Source organism: Tetrao urogallus (genome assembly GCF_951394365.1).
Source record: "Tetrao urogallus genome assembly, chromosome: 31".
Lineage (NCBI taxonomy): Eukaryota > Metazoa > Chordata > Aves > Galliformes > Phasianidae > Tetrao > Tetrao urogallus.
Genome location: NC_136844.1, coordinates 426,798 through 448,546, shown reverse-complemented (window position 1 = coordinate 448,546; position 21,749 = coordinate 426,798). Strand labels below are relative to the sequence as shown.

Below are 21,749 nucleotides of genomic sequence, written 5' to 3'. Positions count from 1 at the left end.
GGTGGGACGGCAGCCACGGCTGCAGCAGCTCCTTGCCGAGCAGCAGATGTGAACTTCCACTCCAGAAAGGCAACCAGCGAGGGCTCCGCGAGCCCAGCAGCGCACAGGGAGGGCAGCAGCTCCCAGCTCAGGGCTCCGGGCTGACAAAACGCAGTGACAACAGCTCCTTCTTTTTGCCCTACTTGTTCTTTTTCTCTTAAAACTTAGCGAGTCGAAAGAGTTAAGTAACGCAATCGTACAACTAGGGGGGGTTCCCTACCTACGCAACGCTAAAACCCGAGGAACAGAGGTGAGAGGAAGTGGGGAAGAGGGAAGGATTCACGCACTCCGGATGCACGCTGCCAAGGGAGCAGCTGGAAGGGGCCGGCATCAGACGATCCCGAAGCGCTCTGCTCTTTTCCTCTTCTTTGCCTGCAAGAAATGAAGCAGACGTGAGAGAATTCAGGGCCGAGAGGAGCAAACCTCGCGTAATCCGATGGAGAATTTGCTGAGGGTTTGCCATCCATACTCCAGCACGGCGGCTCCAGCTCCTTCCAGAGCGCACCGACGCAGAGCCAGCCTGAAGGAAAAGGCTCTGAAGGTTTTCTTCTGCCCCCCCCGGCACAAAGAGCCCCAAATCCAGGAGCAGAAATATACAGTGCCTGAGATACAGTGCTGCTGGAGTCACCGCATTGTGCTGGCAAGGCGCTACAAAGGAGCTGAGCCGGGAACAATGAGTACTTCAGAGGCCTCGAAACCCTTCCAGGCAGTGGGGAGGTGGGAAATGTAAAAGGGCAAAGGGTTAACACTCTGCTATTCATGGAAAAGGTGAGAGGGACACACTAAAATGCATTAAATATACTATTGCGTCTCTCGGATCTGCCTTTAAGCTGCTCCACGAGAGGCGTATAAATCTTAATTTTTAGCAGGATAAATAGCCCCGGGGCAACAGAAGCCCTAATCAAGAATCTCCAGGGGAAAGGTGCATTTGAGTGCACACAATACCGCTCAAAAGCCCTTTTTGTTCCAGGCACAATCTCAGAGTGACCTAACGGAAAAGCAGGGACTCCCTCGGCCCTCGCCGTGGGGCTCGCTCTCCCATGCTTGGGGTTGCAAATAAATCCCCCCCCCCCCCCCCCCATGCTCCACCTGAATGCTGCAGTCCCCTTCTGGGCAGCTCCAGTCCCTGTGTGGGGACCCATCTGGTTGCAGCAGCTCACCCTGCGTTGCTTTGCTCGTTAGTTAACGAGCGGCTCTCCCCAGCCCAAAGGGTCCCTTTGTCCGTAGGTGGGTGCCGTGGATGCAGTTTGGGGCCCCGCAGCTGCACCGACCCCACATCGAGCCAGGAGCTGCACAATGTGCACCAAGAGTGGGACGAATCCAGGGCACAAAAACGGAGGAAAAAGGACAGGAGTGCCCCGAGGAGGTGACGGATTTAAAAGATGGGTCAGATACACAGAGGACCGAAGCGTCGAGGGGCGGAGAGGGAGGAAAGCTGGAAATAGGGTCAGCACCGCAACCTTCATTACGTTACGGGGTCTGCGGGGATTTGCTCCTGCAGGCCTGGAACGCAGCGCCCAAAGGGAAGCAGGAGGTTCAGGGGCAGCCAGGACAAGGAACTGCGGAGCACGAGGAAGGGGAGAGCACAGATCTGGTCCACGCAGGCACGGAATGAGGCTGCAGTGCTGACGGCCGTGGGGCTGACAGGGCAGCGGTTCAGTGGGAGCCCAATGGCAGCAGAGGGGTCCCCACGGCTGCCGTCCGCCTCTTGGGCCTTTACCTCTGTGTCCTCTGTGGCTCCAGCCCCGGCTGAACTCGTCACGATGCCAAACCGCTCCTTCCTCTTCTTCAGTTTCTCGTCTTCTTCGCTCTGGCACAGAGAATGGAGCAGATTTAATCCCGGGGACAAAGCCCTGGGGGTTCGTTTGGTGGCAAAGCACATCCCCCCTCCCCTCACCCATCACCAGGAGCTGCAGCAGGCGAGGCCACCCCCTGCGACACGCTGAATTTCCAGCAAACCCCTGCAGACATTTCCCAGAGCCCTCAGCTCTCCGTTTCTCAGCATTCTCCAGCAAAAACCGGAGGCTTTTTTACCTCTGCTGCCATCATCCACGCTGATGTCCTGATCACAGCTAATAGCCAAAGCCATCATTGCCTGTAAAAGCCTCAGAGCATCCATTTTCTGTGGATTTATTCCTGGCTCCGGCTGTTTTCGTGCCTCTTTCAGCCCATTTCTCCAGGCTGCCTAATTGCTTTGCAGCGCTGCTACAATTTCCCCTATCATTAAGGGCACTTCGCAGCTCTCAGCCCCCCCCGGCTGCATCCCACTGCTGCAGGTGACGCTGAAACCCACAAGGGCACCGTTTCTAAACAGCATCTTTACAAAGAAGAGCCCGCTCCCAATCCCAGCTCCCCCCCCACTCATCCACAGGGTCAAAACCAGCTCCCCAAAGCCATTCCCACCACAGAGCCAAGGGCCGCAGCTTTAACGGGGCTGCCGGACTGCGTGGGGTTTCTTTCTTTTTTTGGGAAGCCCACCACAACCCCCCCTGCTTCCAGCACTGCCCCGCAGGGAAAGCAGTGTGCAACCATCGTCCTAAATCAACACGGCCCTAATGATCCGGCTCACTTGACCCCGTAGCACAACAGTGTCAGATGCAAACACACGTACAATAAACTTCACTCCATCTCTGGCTTCTCGCTGACAGGTTTTGATTCATGGGGTGCTGAAACCCAGCCGAGGAAAATTACCTCTATCAAAACGCTGCTATCTCCGTATCTATCAACCCCTGGCAGTGCCCCCAGGCCGTGCTCCGGCGTGCAAATGGGTGCACCAGCATCTGTGGGGAAAGCTGACCTTTCTGGCAGGGTGTCAGATTTATTTTCTAACCTCTCTATTCCTCGGCTCCGTCCCTCTGCACTCAGTTATTTTGTAGTTTGTCTAAAATAAGAGGGGGGGGGGGGGGGAGGAAGAGGAGGAGAGCTTGAGCCAAGGACAAAGCGAACGGCTCTGCTGAGCCCTGGTGAAGAGGAAGGAAGGGAGAACCCAAATATCTGCGCTGTGCTCAGTGCTGTGTCCATCCTGAGCCCTGGGTCTCATTGCAGACCCCCAGGCTGGAAGCGGTGAGCACAGAGATGGGGGCTGCAGAGCTCCAGGATGGACCTTAGCACTGCTAAGCCCAGGCTCGGTGCTCGTCCTTACACTCCTTGTTCCCAAAAAGCTGGAAGGAAATGCTTGAAAATGGGCTCGCTTCTCTCCTGGGAGAATCGCAGCCCCTGCTGCTGGAAGACTTAAAGCCAAAAGGCATTAATTAATGGTTACCATGGCACAGGGAGCAGCTCTGGCACTCGCTGCTGCCCTGTGGATGGAGCAGATCGCCGGGCAGGGAGCACAGCTGGATACCTGCAATGGGAGCTGGAGCTGCCAGCAGCGGCCCAGCAGAGGTGCAGTGGGATTCGTGGGGATGCTCAGCTCCAATCTTCTCCAACACCCGAACCTCAGCAGAGGGGAAACCCTCCCTGGGTCCCCGCTGCCCACAGCCACAGCTCAGCATCCAGGCTGCAGGCACGTGGATGAGCAGCAGCAGCTCCACGTGTGTGCTTTGAGATGAAGCTCATTGCGGGTGAGGAGCAACGAAGCCCGGCTCTGGGGACAACACGCAGGAGGTGCTCCACGTGTCCGACTTCCTCTCCTCGAGGCCACAGCGCCTCTTCCTCAACAGATTAAAAGCATCCCGGGGAGGAAACGGTTCTGAACCTTCATGTGAAGCCCAGAGAATCCTCACCATAAATGGGGAAGGGGAGCTTGAGGCTCCATGAGGACAGCGCAGGCCCTTCTGCTCACCCTCCTGCATCCCACAGCAGCATGACGGATGGGGGGGATGAAAAGCAGAGCCCCGGGGCATTCAGGCGACGGTAGATTAATGATGACACGGCCTTGACCTCCAAAAGGTAAAGGTTATGAAACACTCAAGGGTAACTGGGCTTCCAATTTCATACCCAGAGGGTGAATGACAGCAACCGATGGTTTTATTCCCAGCAACACTCCAACCCGGGGATGTGCAGCTGTCGCCCGGCACCTTTTTGAGATTTGTTTCTATGTATGCATTTCTCCTGCTTGTTTCTCTGCGCAGGCTCCATCCTGCAGGAGCCACGTGGGGCAGGAAGGTGTGGGACCCCCACTGCAGCCCACAGGACAATCCGGGGTCCTAAGCACCATCCGGGCTCAGTGCAGCATCCACCTCCAGCTCCACACGGTGCAGCTCAGTTGGCTGGGCAGAGCCTTCCCCTCTCCAAAGAGTCTACTTGGATCAGGAACACACAGCAAAAGCCCTTATCGATGTCCTTACACCCCAACAAGAGGAGCCCTGATGTCACTGGTACACAGGGATGGCTCCTAAAAAGCACAGCTCGGACACAGCCACTCCAATGACACGGACTGAAGCACCTCAGTGCACATCAGCAGCGTTAAACACAGCTTTGCCCCACGGAAAGCAGATCCAGCACGGCTCCAAAGCGTCCCCCACCTCTACACCTCACCTCCATGCATCCCACAGCCACACCTGGCCGATCACAGGGATGCTCTGCACGCCCTCCACTGCCTTCCCTGGAAGGAACTGATCCACACAGGCACTTGAAGTGGAGGGAAAGCTTTGCCTGCCGCCCTCACTCCACCTGCAAACAGCTTTCTGGAGCTTCCCGGGACAGATTTAGGGCTGAAAGAGCTCTGTTAATAGGAGGTGGAAGAATTAAAGAGCTTCAGCTGTTGCAGACGTTGTGCCCAAAGCGGTTCCCCACCAGAGAGGCACACAACGTATCAATGAAAGAGAGCGGCACGGATCAACGCCTGCTGTTCTGATGGACCGACGCTCAGCGCCTTCGTCTCTTCCAGCTTCACACAGGGAAAGATGCAACCGCAGCGCCGTGCTGTGACCCCAGCACGGGTGGGGAGGGCAGAACAGAGATTCTCCCACGTCAGAACGCCGCCGTCTCACAGCCACAGCTTTATGCTCAGCCCCAAACGGGAGCAGCGGGGGAGGAGGGCCGAAAAGTCGCAGGCAAGTGCTAAGAGAGCACCTGCAGTTGAGTTGAAAAGCATTCTTTGGACGTCAGAGGTGGGGCTGACGTGGCAGGAATGCGGCTCAGGTGCAGCAAGAGGCAGAAGGCCCTGGGAGCGCTGCTCCATCTCTTGGCTCTCACTCCATGGCATCTCCAGCTGCTTGCAGATGCTCTCCCGTTATGAAGCTGGCTTGCTTGGGGCAGGAAGGCTTTGACACTGGGGCTGACAGTGGGAGCAGAGGCAGCGCTGACATCGCCTGGCACCATCCAGGTTTCACCACCCCCCCCCCAAAGAGTCCAGCTGTTATTAAAAAGGAGCAATCGGGCGATGCCTGAGCACCATTTGAATTGCACATTAGCCCCAGATTAAAAAAAAAAAAAAAGAAGAAGAAGAAGAAAAAGAAAATCTCTTCTATTCAAAGGCAACAGGCACAAAAACGGCAACGCACCGCTGCTGTGTTAACCCTTCCCTGCACACCACGGGGCAGCAGGATGCTGACAGCCACATCCCCAGCCCAGGGGATGCTCCCGGATCCATGCCAGTGCCTCACAGCTGCAGGGAGCCTCTCCAAAAGGAGAGGAATGCTCCCACAGAAAGGTTATGCAGTCGGCTACACGTGTGCCCAAGGGTGGGCAGAGGGATGGTAACCAGAGAGTGGCACTTCTGGCCCTCAGGGAGCTGATTCCGGTCCGTTTGCAGGCTTTACAGGCCTGGGCAGCCAGGTGCATGCTCACTAACCCCAGGGGTGAAAGGTTCTATAGGAATAAGTGAAATATGGGTTTGGAGAGAGACCAAGGGCATTGCGGCGGGGACGCAGAGCAGCCCCCACTTTACCCTGAGCCTCTCTTTGCCCCGAGACCCATTTTACCCTGAGCCTCCCTTTGCCCTGAGCCCCACTTTACCCTGAGCTCCACTTTACCCTGAGCCCCACTTTACCCTGAGCCCCACTTTACCCTGAGCCTCTCTTTACCCTGAGCCCCACTTTACCCTGAGCCCCTCTTTGCCCTGAGCCCCACTTTACCCTGAGCTCCACTTTACCCTGAGCCCCACTTTACCCTGAGCTTCTCTTTGTCCTGAGCCCCATTTTACCCTGAGCCTCTCTTTGCCCTGAGCTCCACTTTACCCTGAGCCCCACTTTACCCTGAGCTTCTCTTTACCCTGAGCCCCTCTTTGCCCTGAGCCCCACCTTGCCCTGAGCCCACTGCTGGCTCCAGGAGCAGAGCACACAGCTGAAGCTGTGCTGCATGGAGAGGTGAGGATGGAGCACTGCAGAGATGTTCCGTGTCCCAGGGTTGGATTTGGGGTGCTCAGCCACCCTGCAGGAATGGCACTGAGCACCCAGAGCACCCCAAGCCTACAGCAGGGTCATCTCCCTCCGCAAAGTGCCAGGAAAACAAACTGCAGAGGTTTGAGCACAGCTGAGCAGTGGGAACACACAGCCTTCACCCAGAGGAACCTGCAGGATGCTCAGCACCTCCACATGCTACAAAGTCTCCGGACCTCTTTCAAGCAGAAGAGATAAAAGGCAGGGGCTGAAGGCCCTCCAGAAGTACCTTATGTTTGATCTTTTATGGTCACTTAATTTGGTTTCTCCGTTGCTGCTAAAAGCTGGAGGTGCTCAGAGAGTCCAGGGGGAATCCGGAGAAAGAGCAGCTGCTCTGCAAAGATTTGGCTCCAGCAGATCCCCAAAATCCGCTCCAGCCGTGCCCCAAAACACAGCAGCGGCCCAGAAGCTCCACTCACACCTCCACCACAACTCCATAGAAACACCCCAACGCTTTTATGCCCTGAAACAACAGCAGCTCAGGACGAGGTGCACCAGCCCCTAAGCAACCTGCAGCTCAGCTCCAAGCACTGCTCAGAAGCACCCAGCCTGCTCAGTGCCTGCGTCCCCATGCTGCAAAGCAGGGAACCGTCAGCTCTGCTGTGACCGGAGAGGGTTTGCAAACAAGTCAGCTCAATCAGTGAGATCAGGGATGCTTTTTAGTGCACCGACTGCTTGCATACACCCACATTTCTCTGCTGCTCCTACAAGTGCCACATCCCCACCGAAAGCCACCGAGGGTCAGTGCTGCAGCTCCACTGAGCGCCCAACAGCAGAAGGAGCTGCCCAAGTGATCCTAATTAAATGGATTAAACGCGAAGGAGGGGATCCTCAGCAAAACCTCCCCGAGTTGAATTCAGCACAAACATTCCTCAGGGCCCTCCTTCTCCCCCTCTGCGCGCAGCACGGGGCGCTGGGGTTGCTTTTACTTTTGTCCTCTGCAGCCCAGAGGGGTTCAGGGCAATGTGACTTTGCTCCTCTTGCTGAGCTCCCAGCACATTCGGAGGGCCGGGAGCGGAGCGGTGCTGCCATTCTTCCCGGGCTGCTCCTCCAAATTCCTGCAGCCAAATGGTTCAAGAGCCACTGAATGGCACACATAATGACATCATTGATTGAACCATAATAGAAGGGGAAAGGGGGGGTGGGGAAAAGATGTATTTGTGTTACAGACAAAAGCTAAGTTCTGTTTCACAGCAGGGACCAATGAAGAACCAGATGACTGGACAGAGTGAGGTCAGAGAGTCCCCCCCAGCATTGTCTTCCCTTGGAGCGAGCCCTTCGCCACTCCCTAAAGGTTTGTTAGGGACGCAAATCCTTTTCAGGCAGCACCGGGGATAAATACGGGATCAGGAGTCCTGCTGACCCCTCGCAGCTCTCTCGTCATTTGTTTTTAAAAATGACATCGTGGCTGTGTGTCAGTGCGAGCAAAGGGCTGGGGGGGAGCTGAGAAAGGGGTAATTGCAAACACCAAATTACTGCCGAGTCGGCAGAAGACGGAGGTGAGGGCAGCTGGGTGCTGCGCTTGGTGGGTTTGGGCTTTCACAACAGCTCTTCCCTCAGAGCTGGGGTTGGGGAATGGTCCTGCAGGGCCACGGGGAGCTGGGGGGGCACCGCGTGCCAAAACCACGCTCCTATGGGGAGTCGAGCAAAGGGCGTCTCTGAGGGCTGCGTTATCGTCCTGCCTGGGGCAAGGGCAGAGAAAACAGCACGTGGTGCTGTGTGAGCACTGAGGAGATAACAGAAACCACAGAGCTACCAGCTGTGCAAGGGCACGAGATGTTCTGCCGGGAGCAAGCAACCCAAATCTCCACTAAAAGGCAACAGGAGAGCACAGGCCCTGCAACAGGCTGGGGAAATGCTGGGCGTGCAAAGGCTCCGAGGAGCCACACAGCCCCACACAGCACCCAGCTCTGCCCCTTCCCACAGCACTGCGCCTTCAGGACTTCACTCAGAGATGGTGAAGCTCTGGAACAGGTTGCACAAGGAGGCTGCGGATGCCCCAGACCTGGAGGCATTCAAGGCCAGGCTGGACGTGGCTCTGGGCAGCCTGGTTGCTGACCCTGCGCATAGCAGGGGGTTGGAACTCAATGGTCTTCGAGGTCCTTTTCAACACAGGCCATTCTATGATTCCATGGCTCGGCCACGCGTGCTCCTGTGGCACCAGGAATTGAGCACCGCCCAACACAAGGGCAGCACCACCTCTGTCTGATGCATGGGGAAGCCAGCAAGAACACTGCACAATGCTGCTCTGCAGAGCCAGGAGCTCCAGGATTCAGATGTCTGACAGATAAAGAACAAAACCAAGAGCAGAACAGGACACCGAGTGCAACAGAATGGAGGCAGCAGAACACTGGGAGCTGTGGGGAGGCACGGGGCAGCTCAGCACAGCCCCACGGGCACAGCCAACCTGGAACTGCCCCACTATTTCTCCCACCTGGAAAGCATTGCTGGTAGCTTCCCACCACACACCTGAGTGTCACACCTTCATCTCACTACTTCCTATTAGCCCGAGCCATTCACCAAAACAGGAGCAACGCACGATGATCCGTGAGGCTCCTCCCAAACCATCCCATGGTTCTGTGACCTCTAGCTCAATAGCACTGCACCGTGCTTCTTCCTTCTAGCAACAAACCCACTGTGTTATTATTTTCTCCCCTGCGTACCAGCTTGGTGTTATTGGAAATCCACAGGGGAATACGCCTTCTAGGAAAGAGAGCTTCCTTCTCTTGCACAATGCCACAGGCTGGACCACAGGGCCCAGGGGCTGGAAGCCACAATGCACCCCTGCTCCCGGGGGGGGTTATTGCACTGCCTTGGCCAGAGGTCACTGTGCCAGCAGAGAAGGCGCCACAGCCTCTCCTGGGGAAACGGTTGCTTCGTCTTTAAAATAAAAACCCACAAAAAGACCAAAAATAACATCTGCCCCATCTCTGCGTTCGCCTCTCCATCTCAGATCTTACTTCCCCCGGGATCACAGCCTAGGGCAGCGTCCTTTGGGTCTGCACTGCAGGCTCTGCTCAGCCCCCCGTCCCGCAGCCACATCCTCAGCGCGGCTCAGCTGCGGGACTTGGAGGCAGGAAGGGGCTGCACACCCACCGGCGGCACCAGGAGCGCGCGCAGCCCACGCCAGGACGCACAGCCTCCCCCCAGGGCACCCCAGGAGGGGGCAGGGGCCGCGCAGCACCCTCGCACCACGACGCCCCCGGCCGCCAGCACTATTCTTCACCTTGTCACTTCCCATTATCTTAGCCCGGCAGGCCGCATTCAGCTGCTCTGCTCGGGGTGACATCGCCGTGCAGGGCCGGGGGGAAGCAGAGGCAGTGAGATCAGCACGGTGAGGGCACGCGGTGCTGCACGCAGCCAAAGCCCCCCAGCAGCCTGGGAGCCTTCCAAGGCTCCCCATCAATCCTCACATGGAAGTTGCCAGCGTTTACCTGCAGAAGCACGGCAGCTGGGATGACCCCGCGCCGCTCCGTCCCTCGAAGACCGAAGCTTCCCTTCCTACCTACACCCTTCCCAGCCACTTGTTCAGCACAAGTGATGCCAAAAGGCACTGAACACCTCGGAGCCATCTGCTCCAGAAGCATTCCTGCAGTTTGCAGGGGCTGCTGTCAGCCTGCAGCACGCTCCTTGCGAGGGCCGCTGCGTTGCACTGGGACAGTTCTGACTTTGCTCACACACATTCTGGCTGCATTCTTTTATTCTGACCTAGTTTCTGCTTCCTGCTGAAAAGTTTTTCTAACGTGCAAATGCATGCAATGTGTTTTAGTTCTTTAAAAAGTGAAACGAAGGCAATTTTCAACCCTCCCCTCCCCCCCCCCTCTAAATGCAGCTGCCTTAGTTACGACTGGTCCAGCTCAGAGGGAGAGAGAAAACCCTCTGAAAATTACCTAAAGTAGCTCTTAAGATGCCCCAGATGCATTCAGAAGTGGAAGAGAAGTGCCTGGGTTCCAACCCAGGGAAGCAGGCTCTGCATCCCAGCGCAGAAGACGCAGAGCCAAGCAACACAAAGCCCGCAGCAGCCAGAAATAGAGAAGTGTGGGGAGAGGAAACTGCAGAGGGGTAGATGTGCCCCCTCAGGCCGAGCGGGAGAGACAGCAAGACTCATTTCTTGAGGACAAACCGACCGCAGGAATCAGTCGCGCTGCTCAGAGCTGCCGGCGCACGGCACCACGGACTGCGCTGGCCCTGGTGTCAACCAGAAGCAATCCTCTTCTCCCACCGATCCCTTTCCTCTCTGCCAACATCAGCACTTCTCCCCACCGCCTCCTCCCTGCTTCCCCGGCGGTTGTTTCCCCTCCAGAGGTTGGCAGGGGTTGTTTGGAAAGATGGCAGGCAGAAAAAACTCTCCAGGAAAAGGATTCCTCTCCTCAGCACGTTACCGCAAAGCTCGCTGGAAGCCAAACAATTCAGCCAACTGTTTTCTCTCCCTCTCTCATTTCAGTATTTTGTATACACACAACTTTCCCTGCTCTCCTGCCCCCTGCTCTCCCCCATCCCCACGCCGACGTCAGGCAGCAGCAGGCCAGCTCTCCTCGGCTAATAGCAGGCAGCGCGCACAGCGGTTCTCAGCTGCCGCATGAGAAATAAGCTCTCATTAACGAGAATTAAAGCAGTGTTAACCTACAGCCGTGACTGATGGACGCATTAAAACGTTAACTCTTCCCAGCCATCGTCTCGCTGCTGCTCACAGCCCCGTGTTGCTGCACTCCAGCAGCAAAATGGAAGGCTAACAGCTCTGCGAACGCAACTGAAGTTCCCCAAGGGGGTCCGTAGCCAATAAGGGCGCCGCTGAGGGCAGCCCTCAGCACAGAACCCCCCGTCCTACCCAAAAAGTCACCCAGGGACGGTGAGAACGGGGCTGGCAGCGTACATCCCCCCCGGGATCCTTTGTTCCCTGCAGCCCAGGGATGCCCTCCGGACTCCCAACGACCCCCCCAGCCTCACCTCCCCGCGCCCGGCCTCGAACAGAGGAGGGTTAATCAGCTAATTGCTGCGCGAGGCAGTTTGAGACCTCGGCGTCAAGGAGGAGATAGAAAAGCCAATTATTTTGGTCATCTGTTCGGATCCAGGAAGGTATTTGATAATGTCACACAAAGGTGGCAAACAGAGCTTTTATGCTCTCCCGGGGGCTCTCGCGATCCATTTGGTGCCAGCGCTTCCTCAGCGGGAGACTTATGAGACTATTTTATACATAAAGAGCAAAGCATCCCCTCGGAGAGATGCTTCTGAACCACGGCCGCAGCGTGGGCAACCCCCTCTGCAGCATCCAACCCTGCATATAAAACACGAAGCTCCACATCCCTCCCCTGGGGAGCGGAGCCGAGCGGCACAGGGAGCAGCTGCCGCAGAGAGGGAACATTTACAAGTGTGGGGGGTTAAGTACAGCTAACAGGAGTCAAGGGATGGGAGCCGTGGGTCAGAAGAGCGTGCGCTTTAACAGGAGGCCTCGGAGGGGAGAGTCAGTGCTACGGGGAGATAAACGCTTGCTTGATTTATTTTAGAAATTAATTTGATGGCCCTGCGCTGCCTTGAGACAAATGAGCACCTGCCTCTCTTGCTCCCATGCAGCCCAGCTCCCTGCCCTGCTCCAGCGCCGCGCTCTCGCTTCCCCCTTTGGGCAGAGAGGAAGAGGATTTTCAACTTGAAAGATTTCTACCCCAGAGGGCTAACAGAGGGGGAAGGGGGGGGTTCAAAGCTACAGATGAGTTCACAGCCACTAACGCAGCGCTGCATTTGCTCCCTGCTCACAGCGGGGCTGAAATCCCCCCTTAGTTACGATTCTCCCCCTCGCATCCCTACCCCTCCCCAAACCAATTTGAATGGGAAATGAAGTGTGGCTCCGCAGAGACAATGGTTTATTGTAAAGTTGGGGGGGTTTTTTGTTGTTGTTTTTCTTTTGTTGGCTTTTTTTCTTTTTTTTTTTTTGTGCTGCAACGCAGGGTATAAAAACCTGCCAAGACACATGTAAACATTCGCCACCACCAGGCTCCCCCGTAATGAAAAGCTATAAAGAACACCCAGGTGGGAAGCACAATGCTACCAGCTAATTAAAGTAACCAATAATCTTCCTCCCAGGAATGCGAGTGTGTTCCGCTCAGTGGGAGAAGCCGCTTCTAAGCCCGTGAACTCGACTTCCTGGTGGAGCAAACCCCCCCCCCCAAAAAAAAATAAATAGGAATAAAAGGACACAGCGCAGCGAGGTGGGCACAAAGGCCGAGTGGGGAAGCTGCAGGGAGAGCTGGTGAGCCGCTGTGGCCCTGGGCACGGCACTGCCCTGCTGCTGAGCCTCCATCCGTGCAGGAGCAGCTCAGCAGCACGCAGAGCTCAGGGAGCCCCCGCTTTGTGCCCTGGGGTTTGGGGTTTTCGCTCCCCGCTGCCCCGCTGTTGAGTTGTGGACACGCAGGCCTGCCCAGAGAAGGCCACGGCCGTAAAACATTGACAAGGCATATATTCCTCCTGAAAAATGGGAGCTCCTGGTGACAGGGTTAATGATGTTTGAGCAGCCTCTCACCCTGAGCTCCATGTATCCCGGCTTTAATGCACTGCCCTCCTTCCCCCACCCCCAAAGGGACAGGGGAGGGAAGGAGGGAGGGGGGCGGGTGGGGGGGTGCTGGGAAACAGCGACCTCCAATGCCAGATATTTTCTACATCAGTGAATTCCCAGGGCCGGTGGAATAAAGCGGAACGCTCATACATAGAGAAACAGGCAGCAAAAAAGGTCAACTCCATCCCCCCGAGGAGGAGAGGGGCTCATTTCGCAGGGATGAAGGAAGATCAACCTCCCCAAGCTCTTACCCTTTCCAGATCGAGAGGAGAAGTCTCCATGCCAACATCACCCAGCTGTTATCACTGGACAATTCGCTTTCATTCCCCACTATTTCCAAGCAGTGCTGCAGCACGAGGGCTGCTAAAAGCCAGCAGAGGAACGGGGCCGTTTCCATTCAGGAGGCACGCAGGACGCCACTCTCATCTCACTGCATGTTTTATCCTTCCTCCCGTTTTACCCAAACGGGCCGCACTCACCTCATCCTGGCTCATCAGGGAATGATCACAGCCACGTGCCCCCCCAGCACGCCCTGCTGCCTGCCCCTCAGCCCCCTGCCCAACACACAAAGCTATCAACGAAACCAGCTGCTACACACAAGGACTGGAGGGAGACCACGCTCAGAAGCTTGGCGGTATTTCTCCAAAGCTTCCAGACCGAATTCATCCCCCTCCAAAATTCACCTCATTTGTACTTCAAAGAGGTACCAGGGAGCTCTTCAGAGAGCTCATTACCTTGCTCTTTACAGACCTGGCTTCTACCCCCAATCAGAAATGTGCACTTACACAGAAACACCCGAAAACAAACCAAATTACGCAGCCTGCTACACGGCCTCCCTTCCCACGTCCAAACCAGACCGATAACCTTAAAATTCAACACCTCTGTTCACCCGTCACAACTTTCTCCACACCATATTAAGCCTCACACAAAACAAACAGAGGGAAAGATGAAGGAAACGATGTTGACATGAGTCTCCCGGGGCCCGGAGCCCACACTGCTGCATTAATAACACGACGTAAAAGCTCCAGCAGCGAGGAGGCTTTGAACTGTGCGCTATGAGCCCTGGGCTCCTCCGGAGGTGCAAAGTGTGTCCTGGAGGCCAATGCACCTTACCTTCTTGGAGAGCGAGGAGACATTCAAACCAAACCTCTGAGCCCTTTCCTTTAATTTATCCATGTTTACCTACAAAGACACAGGAAACTGATTTTTAAATCGCCGTCGCTCGCACCGCAGGGAAAAGGCTCTGCCAGGAGAAACCGTGCGCTGCAGCCCCCAGAATGAAACCCCGGTGCTGCGCTCCCCCAGAACTCAGCCGGTGCTGTTGGGAAGCTGGGCCTGAAGGCAGAACCCAGACGGAGCAGCCCCGCATTGCTCACAACAACCAAAGGGCAAACGCAGTGCTGCCTGTCCTCTCCTGAAGGGCCGGCAGATTCAGGCTGCTCCTGTGAGCTCCCTGCTCCTGCTGCACCCGACAGCTCCCTGCCGGACCCGACAGCGGCCCTGAAGCAGCACAGCCTCCACCACCAGCAAACAAAGCTCCTCGGGCAATCCTGCCAGTGCTCCTGCACTCGTCACTGCTCTCTGCCTGCTGCAGGTTAAGGAGCTGCTGCCGCACCCTCTCTCTTCCAAAACTCATCACATCTGCTGCCATGACCAAGCACAGCACCCAGCCTGCCTGCGATTTTCCTGCCAAACACTGTAGAGGGACGGGAGCCTACGAAGTCGATGCAAGCACAACATCCAGGTAGGCAACTTCATCAGCTGCCACTCTACAGATGTTGTTCTTGGACCATTTTGATGGCTCGGTTTATTCCCACAGGCAGGAACTTCTTTGCACAAATGACAAGCCACATTAAGAGCCTGAGCAGAGGAAATTTAGGAACAAGAAGCATCTCTTACCGTAGGTTTGCTGTCTGCAGAGAGGCCTGAGATGAGAAGAAAACAGAAAACTCCATTAGAGAACAAACATCTGGAACAGTAAATTATCTGAAAAGAGGAGCAGTGAAGTCACAGCACCGCTGGAAGCACGCGCCAGTCTGAGCAGCAACTGGTGAAGAACTGCTGCCCCATTTCTCCCAGTTTCTGTATCATTCACTCAAGGGCAAGTCACCAAATTTCATCCCCAAGTCAGCTTTTCCCACCCGTAAGGTTTTACCCACGCTTCTCATCCCAACTCTGCAATTTCTGCTCAGAAACCCTGGGTGTGGACAGACGGTAAAACAAAGACAGCCTCACCAGCGACTTTTTCTTTCCCAGGAATAAATAAATATTTGCAGTAAGGTCACTCCATTAATTGGTTCTGCTTCACCTTCTCACCTTTTGTCGAAACTGTGGCCAAACCAAACCTGCAGAAAGTAAATAGAGCTCAGTGAGACCCAAGCAAACACGAGGTGGGTATCTGACGCATCAAGGCTTCAGCAAGCACAACACAAATTCCTCCTCCAAAGGCTTTTCTTAAGCGTACCTCAGTGAAACCCATTGAGATGAGCTGGGAATTACTGGCTAATGGAACCACCACAGAAACTCCTGTGTGCCAACAGCAATTCCTCACTTATTCCCAAGGAGAAAGAGCCAGGTTGTGGCAGCAACACAACTGCTGCCTGCGCCAGGTGAGAACGGGGCACTCACCGAGCCGCGCGCGCTGCCTTCTTGCTCTCCAGGCTCACGGGGACGTTGAAGCGCTCGGCCCTCTTCTGCATTCTCTGGAGGTGGGAGGAAAAAGAATCCAGAGAAGGAGAGTGAGGACTCGAAGTCTACGGAAAGGAAACGGAAAGAGGCACACAGACTGAACGCAGGATGGGCGAACGCCTCCATGCGCACGTGCCTGAGACACGGAGAGGCTTGGGAATGTCAGAAGCACCAAAAAACATCCAAATCCCCTCAAAGGCCGAAAGGAAATATCTCACATTTTCTTGTTACACAAGGGCCCAGAAATGCGTTTGGTGTTTTAGAGGTTAGAGAAACAGATAGGATTTTCAGGGAAACATTTCCTTTGGCCAAAAGCTCAGCGAGGAGCGCAATAAACATCTGCATCAAAACATAAACGTTTGGAACAGATGGAGTAGGAACGGCTCCCCTCATGGCGTCGGCACCGAAGCTGAGAAGTCACTTGAAAGACAGCTCAAAGCACGCTTCCTTATCCACGCTCTTTGATGGATATCCAAAAGAAATACGCGATAGTGGGCGGCCACACAAAGGCCCTGTTGGATCAACAGCCCAAAAGCAGGCGGTGGCAGCACAGCTCAGGTCACCCCACCAAGAAAGAACCCCCCTGACCTTCCACCAACGAATGAAGTCTTTCAATATTCAGCTATTGCTGAGAACAGGTAAACCAAACCCAGTTAACGTTCAGTTAATCGTATCAGTGCCTAAATGCAGACCTTCTCCTGGCAATCCCAGGGGTTCTGATGTTTAGAAGCATTAAATGTGTGTGGCACAGCAACAGCCTCAACAAGAGCAGGCTTGGCGACTGGCAAAGATTGGTTGGGCTTCCCTGCCAGTGATGGATGAAATGGTCCATATTTCCTGCACTATTTCCTCATTATTTCCTGGAGCAGCTGACCTCCGATAATCCACAGTGCACTGTAGGGAAAAACAACTCTCTGCCCTCTTCTAAAAGATCTCAGTGATGCTGAAAGGCACCCAATCCATACGCAGCCTCACAAGAAGTGGCTTTCCTGTGAATTGGCTCTATGGAATTTGAGGGGAAAAAACCCCAAAGGATGAGAGTGTAACGTCAGCAGATCTGTTAATGAGCTCTTTAAGCAGCTACGGCCAAGGGCAGCCCCAAATCACAGGGGAGCATCGATCCTCCACCAGGTACCACATTTCTCTTCATTACTCCTTCAGCTGAGGTCATAATCCTCTGCTTGCGACATGGCCCTGGTTGCTGTGGAAATGATCCTGTCCCAAACAGGAGATTAGAGCTCCAAAGCAGCAGCGAACAGCAGGAAGACAAGAATCATGTTTTCATACTGACTGCTTTCTTACGGAGCATGAGTGGGAAACTAAAATGGGGGGGGGGTGATTAGAGAACCAGAGCGAGATTCCTGAAACTCCAAGTTTCACAAAGCTTTCCCAGAGGAATCAGTGGCTTCTAAGAGTGTTTGTTTGAAGTAAGCCCAGCAAATACAAGTGGCAAAGCTACAGAAGATAAAGATGAGATACTCTGTTAGTGCTTCCCAAACCGAATACTCCCTGAAGGATGAAGGATAACCTCAGCAAAGCTTTGTAGTTTCGTGTTTGAAGCAAGCAGGCTTGCAGCAAGCCCCAAGGGACAGAGATGGGCATCTCTGCAGGGAACGCTGCGTGCTCCCAGCAGCAGGAAGGGAAGCACAATTTAGACAGTGAAGTTACAACAGGACAATGCAAATCCATCAGGCTAAGTCATGTCTGCAATGGAAGGACGCACCAGGAGCAGCTCAGCTCGTCTCTACGTTGAAAAGATTGCTGTAGGGTCAGCTGGCTGGGGGCAGATAGAAATGGCAGCGAGGAGGAATGCAGCTCCAGACAGCTGAGAGAAGCACTCCGTCAGACCACAGCAAAACGGAACGTGCTGGGGGTCAGCAGGCTGCTAGCTCAGCCTGGTCATTAATAACCAACTAATTAACCAAGCCAAAACAATGGTTTGCAACGGAAACACAGCCTCAGCAACGTACAAAAGAGATTCTGAACGAAGCAACAAGCCAAGCGATAGCTGGGGGATGAGGGTGAAGTAGCAGAAGGAAGCTTACCTCCATCTGTGAGATTTCTGATGTTATTTTCACTACTTTCTTTTCCGTGCTCCTACGGGTGTTGGAAAAGAGAAACATCAGTCAGAATTCCCAACAGCTTCACATCACACCTGAGCGGGAGGCAGACCGGGGCTCCCCTCCTCAACCCCACCTCTGGGGAACCCCAGCCTCAAGTGAGGCTCTGCTCTCAGGAGGACAGCAGCCCCAAGCCAGCATCCCTGTTACAGCAGCAGGCTGAGAGCCCTCATAGTGATGCTGGAGTCTGAAGCCTGTGAAGCTCGCAAGTCAAGTCTGAGGTGTGCAGGGAAACAAAGGAGCTGGTGAAGACGCAGCCACCAGTTCTCCTCCTAGCTCAGCAACTGCCTTCAGCACCCCTGAGCTCCTTTAGTGAAGATGGGAGACAAGCTGGAGGCCCCAGAAGACCACAAACCACAAGATCCACCCTCAGCACTCACATCTGCTCTCCACAAAGGCTTGGAGAGAGAAATGAACCCAGTTTAAGGCACGAGGAACGCCCTGCAATTTCAGTGGGGTGCTGCAGGAGCACACGGGTTGGGTTTAATACAGCAAGAGGCCGTGGATCCGCAACCCAGGAACAATCTCCTGCACATCTTAAAGCTCTTAAGGGCAACATTCAGCTCCTGTTAGCAGCCCAAAGTCTCAACTGCATGCCCTGAGAAGCTTTATTCCTTTATGGCCCTGAAATACAAAGGATCATTCTGTTCTAGTTCATGGGACAGCCCCAGGCAGCTCTCCCCAGGTCAGCACCAGCGTCCCGGGCTCAGGCTCCATTTCAAACACACACTTCCTGAACAATGTGCAGCTGACAACAGCAGGACCAGTAAAAAGACCGAACAAAAATATAATGGAGTGGGCGTGCTCTAAAGTTTATGCTCAGAAAACAGAGCTCAGGCTCGAGGGGGGGAAAACAAAGGAGGAAGAGACAAAGTTCGGAAGTTCCCAGGCTAAACGAAATAGCATCATCCTCCTCTAAAAAACTCCCATAAAACAGTAGGTCACAGCCAGCCTCATTAAGGTCTCCCATTTAGAAAAACGCGCTGCTTTTGTTCCAGATTCCTGGACAGGTTTCTCATTTTATGCCCTGAAAGGTAGTAATGGTTTAATGACACTTTCACAGGAAGCAATTTGGCTGGGGCCAGGCACGCTCCCCACGCTCAGGGCTCTCACACAGCTCCCCCAGCAAAGCCATCAGGCCACAGAACTCCAGCTCCCCTTGCTGCAGCCCCTCCAGCCACAGGACTGTCTCACCGAGCCCTGAAAAGAGCCTGCAAGTGTCTGGGGCAGGCAGAGCTCTGCCCTGCCGTGCACCTCTCGTGTGACAGCGCTCCCCACGGGTTTTGCTTTGGATTGAGCAGAAAGGATAGTTACACATCAGGCGATTTTACAGGAGGCTCTTCCACTTTGGTGGGTGGCTCCGCCGGTTTCTGCTCTTCTTCCTGCAAAGCAACGAGTTGGGAGGAGGTCAGAGAGCATCCCAGCCAGCTGAGCAGCAGCAAAGCGTCACAGCAAGGGCAGCGCCAGGTCTTCTGGGTTCTCGGAGGCCATATGCTGCAGTTCAGCCTGACCATACCCTTAGGTTTCTGAATTTCATGCTACCGCAGCTGCTGAGACCACACGTCACCAAGGAACCCAAGCAGCTGTGCCTCCCCATGCTGCTGTCTCCCACTTGAAGGGCTCCTGTGCTTGAAATCTCCTCTCCTCCCCCCCAGTGGGGTCTGACTGCCCAATAAGGCAAAACGTGCAGTGAGAAGCAACATTAGGTGCTGACAGCCTTCATCTACCAGCATATGAGCAATCCTATGGACATTAATTGCTTGTTCCCTTTTTTTTCTTCTCTTTTTGACCCCTAAAGACTCACCAAAAAGATTGGCATTAACAGGCTTAGGAAATTATCCCAACTGAGACATTCTCAAGCCCACAAGCAGAACCAGCAAAGAGCATCAGAACCCGACAGTGCTCGCGCTCCGTGTCTGCTGCTCCTCTGGTAAGGCCCTTTCACTTCTCCCACCAACAACTTCACAGACAACAGGACAAAGCTCCCATACGCTGCACACATCCCTGCAGAGCTGTGTGCTGAGGAGCAGAGCTGCTTTCTGCAGGTGCTTTGAGCACAGACAACTCTTCCAGCCAGGATCTCTGCACTGCCCAGAACATAAAGCTTCGGTTTTGAGGCTCACTCCCTCCTACAGGCCAGCTCAGCCAACATGCAGGGCACCAATTTGGTGTTAGGGCCTCCTTGCTAAGAGCACAGCACGCCCCAACTGACATTTGCTGTTAACAGCAAACACAGAACAACAGCATGACTCCTGAAAAGAGGCAGAATTCCCCCTCCTGAAACAGCAGCCACGCACCACGACCACAGACTCTTCCAGAAACTTTGGAGCAGCTCTCCTAGGGAATTGGGTTTGTTTAGCTTGGAGAAGAGAAGGCTGTGGGGAGACTTCATGGTGGCCTTCCAGCATGAGAAGGGAGCGGATAAACAGGAGGGGGAACGGCTGTTTGTGAGGGTGGGTGGTGATGGGACAAGGGGAATGGTTTTAAAGTGAGCCAGGGAGGTTTAGGTTGGATATAAGGAGGAAGTTTTTCACACAGGGTGGTGAGGCACTGGAACAGGCTGCCCAAGGAGGCTGTGGATGCCCCATCCCTGCAGGCATTCAAGGCCAGGCTGGATGTGGCTCTGGGCAGCCTGGGCTGCTGGTTGGCGACCTGTGCACAGCAGGGGGTTGGAACTGATGATCACTGTGGTCCTTTTCAACCCAGGCCATTCTATGATGATTCTATGAAACCCCCACACCACCACACACTCCATGCAAACAGGGCAGCACGGATCCTCCAGCACCAAAGCCGGCCGGTTCAGATCCAACAGCGAAGCTCAGCCGTGCTTCGAACACAGCGGAGCTCCTGCGCTGCCGCGGCTCTCTGCACCGCTCTCTCCATGCCCAACACAGCCACCCAGAGGCCAAATGCTGCCAACGCAACAGCCCGTCCCGCAGCTTTACCTCTATTTCTTCTCCCAGAACATCCTCTTCGTTTGCTTCTTCTTCAGCTAAAGAAGAAAACAATGCATCAATCGCCGACACAAATCACTCAGCGATACTTTCGGCTTCTCGGATCAAGCCTTGCTGATAAAACGGGGAGCTGAGAAGCCACGCCGCAGCAAAGCACTCCCACCAGCACTCCCACACAACAGCTGAAGCCTGGGGGCTCTCTCAGCACGCAAACTGCCCACGGGGGGTGGGGGGGTGGAAATCCCAGCGCTCTGGGTACCCACCGTGCTCCTCCAGGTAGGCCTGCAGCCTGTTGATCAGATCCTGCTTGTTGCCCTTCGCCTCCAGCCCGCGGGCGAGGCACTCCTGCTTCAGCTCGGCCAACTGCGGGGAAGGAGAGCAGCCCGTCAGCACGCGTGATTCGCTCCCAGGCACAAACACCGCGAGGAACACGAGGTGCGATAACACACCGCAAAGCCACCGCTTGTTCATCCCCTTTGTAAGGAGCTCTTCTAGCTCCTTCCTCCTCCTTCCTCACTCACGGGGCCAGGCCCAGGGTCACCCACCGGCGCCCGCAGACGGGGACCGAAGCCTCGCGAAGGGCACCGGGTCGAACCGAGGCCGAGCAGAGCGCGGTCCCGCGGCCACAGGGCGGAACCGGAGCGCCTCCAAGGCCCGACCTCCCCCACAGCCCCGTTACCGGCGACAGCCCCGGGACCTGAGCGCGTTGGGAGCCAAGGCCCAGATACAGCAAAGCCCTCCGGGCGTGGGAAGCGATGCCCGAGCCGCAGGGCTGCCGTTAGGAGCGGAGCAGCCGCCGCTACCTTCAACTTGTGGAGCTCCACGGTCTCCGCCGCCATCTTGTCGCCCCCACAGCCCGCTGCCGGCCCCACCCCCGCCGGCAGCTCACAGCCCAATCACAGCTGCGCTTTCTGAACGGGTGATTTCAAACCGCGGGTCAACATCGCTCCTTGCGATTGGTCGGTTCTCGCTGACTCCTCGCGCTCGCTATTGCTCCGCCGGTGGGCGCGGGGCGGGGAGGTACTGAAGGACAGGCACAGCGACCAATGGAAGCGGAGAAAAGTCACTGAGCAGCCAA

The 21,749-nt window shown here is 55.3% G+C and overlaps 1 protein-coding gene across 2 annotated transcripts; it reads right to left on the bottom strand.

Annotated features, from left to right (window-relative positions):
* Nucleotides 1–369: 369 nt before the first annotated feature.
* SARNP (SAP domain containing ribonucleoprotein) lies at nucleotides 370–21,510 on the bottom strand (the record flags this gene model as incomplete). 2 transcript variants are annotated; one of them, XM_079547796.1, is made up of 11 exons in its annotated part: nucleotides 370–411; nucleotides 1,760–1,849; nucleotides 14,023–14,091; nucleotides 14,809–14,834; nucleotides 15,226–15,254; nucleotides 15,538–15,611; nucleotides 17,643–17,694; nucleotides 19,032–19,099; nucleotides 20,663–20,709; nucleotides 20,935–21,034; nucleotides 21,475–21,510. In XM_079547796.1, 11 exons carry the CDS (start codon nucleotides 21,508–21,510, stop codon nucleotides 370–372), a joined length of 633 nt encoding a protein of 210 aa, XP_079403922.1. The 2 variants fall into 2 exon arrangements, with proteins under 2 accessions (XP_079403922.1, XP_079403923.1); XM_079547797.1 differs by lacking the exon at nucleotides 14,023–14,091.
* Nucleotides 21,511–21,749: the final 239 nt, after the last annotated feature.